Source organism: Lolium perenne, chromosome 1 (genome assembly GCF_019359855.2).
Source record: "Lolium perenne isolate Kyuss_39 chromosome 1, Kyuss_2.0, whole genome shotgun sequence".
Lineage (NCBI taxonomy): Eukaryota > Viridiplantae > Streptophyta > Magnoliopsida > Poales > Poaceae > Lolium > Lolium perenne.
This window is the reverse complement of record NC_067244.2, coordinates 30103821-30112197: the sequence shown is the minus strand read 5'-3', so window position 1 is coordinate 30112197 and position 8377 is coordinate 30103821. Positions and strand designations below refer to the sequence as shown.

The 8377-nt window shown below is 47.7% G+C and overlaps 1 protein-coding gene across 2 annotated transcripts; it reads right to left on the bottom strand.

Moving 5' to 3' along the window:
• Positions 1–208: 208 nt before the first annotated feature.
• LOC127345247 (glutamate--cysteine ligase A, chloroplastic) lies at positions 209–7553 on the bottom strand. Of its 2 annotated transcripts, none has more exons than XM_051371700.2 (16): positions 7302–7553; positions 6966–7232; positions 5965–6115; positions 5762–5869; positions 5378–5470; positions 3068–3151; positions 2881–2949; positions 2732–2802; positions 2582–2650; positions 2342–2435; positions 2114–2203; positions 1941–2021; positions 1233–1325; positions 970–1050; positions 814–883; positions 209–707 (listed from the first exon to the last, which is right to left on the bottom strand). In XM_051371700.2, exons 2-16 carry the CDS (start codon positions 7202–7204, stop codon positions 619–621), a joined length of 1482 nt encoding a protein of 493 aa, XP_051227660.1. In that variant the 5' UTR covers positions 7205–7232; positions 7302–7553; the 3' UTR covers positions 209–618. The 2 variants fall into 2 exon arrangements, with proteins under 2 accessions (XP_051227660.1, XP_051227656.1); XM_051371696.2 differs by having other exon boundaries at positions 7315–7553.
• Between the last annotated feature and the right edge of the window lie 824 nt (positions 7554–8377).

Genomic DNA, 8377 nt, shown 5'->3' with positions numbered 1-8377 from the left:
GCTGGGAGAAAAGAATGTCTCTGTCGAAGAGACTTCAGGTTTTCTTTATCATCAGAAAAAGAAAGATAGAGAGAGTAATTGGGAAGAAGCACGAAACACACGTTTGGCATTTCAAGTCCATCTAGCTAAAACAAATTCGATGTACCAGCAAGACCGCATAGCCGGCCGCCAATGCCATGCACGGATGAAACTCTTGGAAAGAGACAAATGGCCACAGAAAACTGTGCTTTGATTAACATGAACATGCGTCCCAAACACTCCAAATTATTTCTCGGGAATCAGGTTCCTTCCACCATTACACAAGATGGATTTATTCTGATACAACATTCATCAGGAAAAGAAGAAAAAGGGTCCGGTACAAACAGTGGTTTGTTCCAGCTCCCTGTGGATAGGGGGAAATCAAAAGCTGTGAAAATTGCCAACAACTGAAAAAAGAAAGGGCACCCACAAAGTGTTCTGAGCTTGAAGTTATTCGCAGCCGCAAGACCAGAAGGAAGTTTCCCGTGTCAGATGGCTTGTAGAACTGAGGGTGAGACTTTTTGGGTAGGTGATACAATCTGAAGACCCTGTCAAGCGTTCACCGAAGTTAAATATGATAGGCTTTGATGCTTCTTATTATCAGTATAACAATTCCTCGAATACAGGGTCCACGCTTCGGTTCCACTTCGTCTCGTACAGGTTAAGAAGCCTCTCAGCAGGTGTCACACCTGCAACAGAGTAGGTCAAGATTTATTGTTTGTGGAAGGTGTAGTTCTAGCCAGACCTCGCTAGTTTTTCTCCTGACCGAATCAATAATAGTGTTGAAAGTGTCACCTGTTCTAACCACTTCGTCAACCTCTCTCAAGAAACCAACCTCCTTGTATCCTCTTCTTTCTAGTCCATTCTGCATCAAGACAGCAGGATCATTATCATGAGCAGCATGTTTATGGGTTTCGAGAAAAAGATTAGTATTGAAAAAGAGCTAGTAACCTTAGCCAACTGGAGAATATCTTCAGCTAAATCTCTTACATAGCCATCACGGAATGGTGTTTTCAAACCAGTTACTGGCACCTGATCAAATAAACAGCGTCATTGAAAATTCAGGTAACAATTTATGCCTATCCTCTGCTAAAATAAATTCTGGTTTGCTAAATGGTTTCTAAATCAAAGGGGAAGGGGGAAGCATATGTGATTTCCAAGTGACTGATATTCCAACCACTGCCAAGTAAAAAGGTAGAATTATCTTAAGATACCTTCCGTCTTAACATCTCTCTTTCTTCCTTTGTCCAATCAGCAGTCATGTCCAAAATGCTTTGTAGTGACTCCTCATCATACAGCAACCCGACCTGTAGAGAAGCACCAATCAGATGCAATGCTGAAACAGACTTTTGCTGGCGATGTGAAAGTAACTGCTAATCAAGTAATCAGCACAGTAACCAGAATAATACTACCCATGTCTATAACTCTATATACTGTACATAAGGGGCTGTATATCGGAAATAGCTAGTGGAATATGGAAGTAGGCGCACCCGTTTATTCTTAACTTGAAAAATACCATTTAGAAGTTATTAAAAAAATAAATGAATTTTTGCATGTACATATTATCTTGATACTTACTCATGACAATCCTCAAGGAAAAATACGGTTGTATTTGACCTACATAAAAATGACAAATGTGCAAATGACACTATAATGATTGAATTTGTACTGTTCAAAGAAATACAAATTTCGATTTTCTCTTTTTCGTGTAGGCCACATATGGTCGTATTTTCACTTGAGAATTGGCACGAGTAAGTATCAAGACAATATGTACATGTGGAAATTTATTTCAAAATTTTCCAAAACTTTTAAATGGCATTTTTTGAATTTTTAAAAAATGGGTGCACCTACACCCATGTCCACCAAATCTGTGTCGCGCTATAGATAATATATAAAACAATTGCAAAGGTTAAAAAACAAACCCAAAATGCAGGCAAGGCACACAATCTCCTCCATGGGCCACCATCAGCACCTCTCATCTCGATGTATCTCTTCAACCTAACCTGCAAGCAGAATCGAAAAGAGTAATTGGTTATTATTGTATTGAGCTAGCATTGATTAATATGTCACCATGCAAACCAAATCAAAGGTGAACCTCAGGAAAAATTGTTGTTAGATGGTTCTCCCAGTCGTTCAAAGTGGGCAACTCCCCTGGAACCTGTGGGAGCTTTCCTACCATAAAATCCTGCAAATAAATACAAGTCAAATAAGAGTCAATGAATCATTAATAGACAAAGTCATCTAATGTAGCCAAAAACATAGCATTACAAGATATCAAGCATAGAACTGCAGTAGTACTAAGATATTAGAGTCAGGAAGAGACCCGAAATGACATTCCGGTACAGTCAAGGTATTTCTTGTTCCGGTATACAAAATACATTGGGACATCTAATGCATAGTCCACGTATTGCTCGAATCTGCAACCAAGAACAAACTATAATCAGAACTCATTCACGTGGAAAGGCTCATTTCATGTAGAAATTGTATTTCACGAAATGAGGGCATCAATCAAATTGTCTGCATTCTAGGTTGAGGAGAGCGAGGAGTTCATATGAATAATTACCCAAATGAGTTATCAAAAACAAAAGGAAGCATCCCCGAGCGGTTGTTATCAGTATCAGTCCAGATATGGCTGCAGATGATGATAATGATGTTAAGAAGCTCCATAAAATGAGAATGTTTAAAGTTGTGAAAAGCTATATGAAGCAAGCACCTTCTTAAACTGAGAAACCCATTTGGTTTTCCTTCTTTGAAGGGAGAGTTTGCAAATATTGCTGTCGCGATCTGTTAAACAAACGAGTCAGGTTCCTGTGAGATCAGAGCATCGAAGTAAATTGCCAGGAGGACAATACAGATACCCACAGGCTGCAATGCGAGGCTAGCACGGAATTTGCTTATCATATCTTGCTCTGAACTGAAGTCGAGATTAACCTGCATGCCAGAATAGTTTAGTCTTATATAGCTTCTACTCTGTTTGAGGTGAAAACACATAAAGGGCGACAAGTTGTCAAAATGATACTACATGAACACAAAGATCAAAATGGCTTACCTGCACAGTGCATGTGCGGAACATCATATCAAGGCCAAGAGAACCAACTTTAGGCATGTAATTTCTCATAATTTCGTACCTTCCCTACATAGTAACAATTAAGACAGCATGTCAGACTTACATAGGAACCATTAGCAGCACACCCATGTTGCATACGGCAAATGTATTTATAACTTTTTTTTTTCGCGAAAACGCAAAAGGTTTGCGTTTCGATTCATTGATAGAAAGGAAGTTTACATTACAAGCCTAAGAAAAGGCCGAACACCCACAGTACACACCCGACACTCAAACTAGACTACGACAAAAAGGCCGAAATCCGTCGAGTGCTCCTCCGGGACACTACAGAGTGAGCTCCTCCGCAAGACAGAACCCTTGCCGATGAAAGTCGCAGTGCTCGCGCATCGTCGAAATTACCAAGAACCTGCCAGCTGCAGCCAAGACGCGTACCACCTGAATCCCGCGAGCCCACCACGGCTCAGCTGGGAGCAATTGCTGCTCCGGCCTCGACCCAAATCCGAGAAACGCCGTCGGCGCAGCGGCTAGCTCCCGGCAACCTTGACAGACGTGCAAGCGTGCAGTCTTCAGCAGCCCGCCAACAAACACAGAGGCCAGCCCACCACTGCTCATCCAGAGGCATGCTCGCGCTGATCGAGGAAGATCCTCATCGCGCAAGCCACCGCGATACTACTCGAGAGGCTAGCGCGCTACCTGCATCGCAAGACACCTCCCATGTGGTCAGCGCTAAGATCCACGAGGAAGACGTACGGCCCGAACTCAAGTTCCCAAGACGACGCCTCCAAGGAGGGTACGACGTCCAAGACGCCGTCGTCGCCCGATTTGGCTAGCCAAATCTGAGGTTTTCACCCCAAACATGAGACCCTAGGCAAGGGAGGTGCCGAAACTCCTCGGTGACGCCACAAGAGGAAAACGGCGCCCTCAGGCGTCGCCGTCACCGGCCCCGAAAGGCAGGGCTTTCGCCCAGAGCATGGTTCCTCACCACTGCAGGCACTATCATCCTTCGCCAAGACCTCCTGTGCTGACCCTTTTCTCTCAAAGCGCTAGCTTTGGCAGCGCAACCCACCGGCAGCACGTCCAGCGCGCCAGGTCGGGGGCAGCCATGCCCACAAAGGGACAGGCTGCCTAAGAGGGGCACTACTGAGCCGCAAGCGGCGCAGGTGCCACCATGGGGTGGGTCGCTGCGGGACTGCGGGACTGCACACATCCACCTCGTAGAGCATCGCCGGCCACCCCGCATCGTCCACCTTATCACCGGCGCCGCGCGCGGACGCCGCGAGCCGCCACGCCAAGATGGCGTAGGGTTCCGCCCAACCCGGCCAGAGCAGCAGCACATGCGCTCGGAGCCGAGAAGGACGGACAAGGAGGAGGTGCCTGGCCGCACCCAGGCGCTGGAGGGCAGGACGGCCGGGGCCTGCCAAACCCAGATCGGGCCCAAAGGGCCCAGATCCGAGCCAGCAAGCCCGCGCCGCCATGATGCCAACTCCGGCCACCCAGCACAACCTGCCGCCAGCGCCGTCGCCGTTTCCCCAGCGCCGTCGCTGCCATCCCCAGCGCCGTCGCCGTCGCTGGCCACCCCTACAGCGCCGCCCGCCGCCGGACTTGGTGGCCGCCCGAGGGCAGCCGCCGCCTCCAAAGACGGGGTCGCCGCCACGCCACGAAGCTTCCACACCGCTGCTGAGGCAGCCGCGCCGCCGCGCCTCGTCGAGCGCGCCGCCCTCACCGGCCGCGTCGGCCCGCGCCCAGGCTTCCGCACGAGGGGGAGAGGAATCCCCGCCGCCGCCAGCGCCCGGGCTTTGCCCAGCGACGCCCTCCGGCGGCGGCGAGGGGAGGGAGGAGCAGGGGGAGGGGCCTGGGCCGGTGGCGGCTAGGGTTCCCTCCCGTCGCCCACGGGAGCGACGAGGGGGTTGTCTTGCTCTGAATTTGAGGGTCTTCTCCAAATGTATTTATAACTTGCAGATGGTGTGCATAAAAGAGACTGCAATGTGAGTTATCAGTCATTTTGTCCTAACTGTTAAATGTTCAATACAGTCCCAGTGGAGTTTTACCAGGCATAATGGTGTATATACCAAGCAGGAAGGGCTGCATCAAAAGCCAGAATATCTAGCTATATTAGCCCCCGTGAAATTATGCTCCCTAATGCTGCAAACCTCAAGTATATTCTTCGATTTGCAACTTCATTTCTCGGCAATTGACTAAACTGGGATATAAATCAAATAGTAACCAGTCCCTTTAACAGTCTAGGAACAGCACAAACTAAAAAATTACATGTACGAGGTTTAGGGACAGAAATACCTTGGGCATTATTGGTATCTCACTCAGTGGCCATTTTGGCTGAAAACCAAGTCCAAGAAATCCAACACCCATTTCCTCACCAACTGCTTTGACCTACAACAACCAGCAAATGGTGATACCATAGCATAGAACTGTGTGATATTAGCACAATAAGAACATGCAGCATATTACAATTATACTTTGAGCAGATAAACCTAGATGGCAGAAACAAAACATGAAACGATTCGATTGTTTTCACAAACCCAGTCGCTATAAGGGAAACAAACTCAGGTACCCACCTAGGTTTCGATTTTTTACAAATGCATCATACAATCATCCAGAGATCCTATAAAAATTGAATACTTGTACATGTAAAGGCTATGCTGCTCATTTAGAGAAATTTACCTGATAAAGATGTGAATTGACCTCTGCACAAGTTTGATGCAACGTTTCAAGAGGAGCGCCGCTAAGTTCAAACTGGCCTCCGGGTTCTAGTGAAATGTTTTGCTTTCCCTGCATACATATAAATAAGTTGCCACATAACTTACAAGGGATCCAGTGAATAACATGTAGAATTGTATATTAATATTTTTCGTCCAGGAATATACCTGCTTGAGACCAATAACATGGCCTTCTTCCATTATCTTGTCCCACTCGAATCTCTCAGACAACCCATTCAGTATGCCACTGATCTGATCATACGTTATAGGGCGCAATGTTTCAACATCGAAACCAAACTTTTCATGTTCTGTGCCGATTCTGTAAAATCAGAAATGAACTGGCGGGTTAGACTAAATACTTAACGGAAATACTCGGTAGAAAATAGATGGGCACAAAAAATTCGGAATGAAAATTATATCGTGAGATTAAAATAATTTGAAAGCCCAAGAATCACCTTCAATATCCAATAAATTGCAAGACCAGCACACGCAAAACATTAACAAGACCTTTTCAGAGACTTGAATAAACATTTATCTCTCATTTAGGAAATACTCGGTACGGTCTCACTTGTGCCTTAATCGTGTAACAAAATAAGTTGCACAACAGCAAAACAGGAACAACATCATAGACAATAGTATCAGTTTTGGTTCCATCTGTTCAAATTGCAGTTTGCTACTTGTAAGTTTTAACCTTATATAAGTGCTATGACCATTTGCCGACAAGACAACATAATGTACCCCCACTTTAGCTTCCCAAGTCCACTATAACAGTAATGCTAACCAATACCCCGCAAAAAATAAAAATGGCAACCAGTACCGCGCGTGCCCTTCCATGAACAGGGATAAGAGCTTTATTTGGCCGTCCAATAATGCACAACTAAAGGTCACTTGCGATGCATACCCCCTAATCGTTGCTAACAAGTGCAAATTACAAAATACTGAAGCTTAACCAGGTTCGTCAGTCCAATTTACTGAATCCGCTGAAAACTTCCACTATTGAACAAGTAATTAAGCACTGAATCCTCATTCACAGAGCTAAACATCAAGGCAGGCGATAAGAAACAGACATTTACGTGAAACCACCACGAGAATTCCATCTCGAAGCGAACATCCGGTTCCAATCAGAGCAGAAAAATAAAAGGAAGGGATTCTACGGCGAAGCTGCTCACCTCCAGTTCTCCTTGGGCTTGCACCCGGAGGCGAGGTACGCGACGAGGTCGTCCTTGGTGAGCGGCTCCGTCATCTGCGCCACCTCCTCCGTGGGGGGGCTGGCCGCCACGGCCCCGCCGCGCCTCCTCCCCCTCCTCGCCGCCGCCGCCGCAAACCTCGACCGCCCCCTTCTCCCGCTCCCCGCGCCGCCGTCCGGCGAGACCACCCGCGCCACCGCCAGCCGCGACGCCACCGCCATCACGCCCGCCCACACCCGTCAAAAAACCCTGAGAAGAAGAAATCCACACCATAAAAAAAATCAGCGATAATTGCGGAGCACGAGGTCGTTATCCTACCGACGGACCAAACCTCGCCGCCGCCGCCCGCCGGAGATTCTAGCAGAGTCTAGCCGCCGTCCGTCCGCTGCCGCTGCTCCGGGCAAGTAGAGGCGTGGAGGGGAAGGGGACAGGCAGGGGGATGGCGGGCGGGTTATAAAGCGGTGAGGTGGGCCCCGCGCGTCAGCGGGAGGGATGCGCCGTCAGCAGCGACGAACGCCTCGAAGTGCGCGGCGCTTTCTGCCGGTGCGCGTCATCCAATCCGCTTCCGCGGCCGCTGGGGAGGCTGCGAGGTGATTTGGACGGCTGATTATATTTACACCTAAAATAATGATTATTAGCACCGTTTATTCTTCCTTTTTTCTTTTTTATTCATAATCATACGGAGTAGTAGTGAGTGGTGGGGTTGCTGACTGTAATGATCGTACCTTGTTAACTGCTGAAATCTAGCTTTCACGATGATCCTGTATGTTGTATGACGTCAGCGGTGAGGTAGCACAAAAGAAGGACCAAAGCATCTGCGTCACCCTGAAGAAAGTTCAAAACCAAGCGAGCCGCGAACGACCTGAGTTCTGCAGATCCAGTATTGTCTTCACTCTTCAGGGTCTGCTGCTTCAAGGCAAAACCAAGAGAGGAAAAGAAGGCAACGAACCAACATGTGCAGAGGAAGGACCTCGGCGCGCGGCAGCACGTTGGAGCGATCACGGATCGTAGGAGTGAACCCGTCCCATTTTCACGGGCAGGTTCAGCGCGCCTCTGCTAAGCACCTGGAGCCTGGAGGATCATTGGCCCTTCAGTACTGTACTGTCATGACCCCGCAAAGGAAAAAGTACTCCTAGTATAATGTTACGACAATCAGAGCATGTGAGCTTTGTACACTTGTACGGTAGTACTGCTTGTTTAATTAGTAGCCACGTGTCATAGCGTGGGGCGCTCCCTCGAACCGGTACGTCTCCAGGGAGGCGATTAGGGTTACCGCCGCGTCGCGTCTCCTGGATTTCAGCTTTATCTCGCAGGCGACGTCAAGAAGTTTATGAAAGTAGCGTGCTTCTTGAGGACTTCTTTTTGTTGGGGGATCTTCGGATCTTCATGGATAT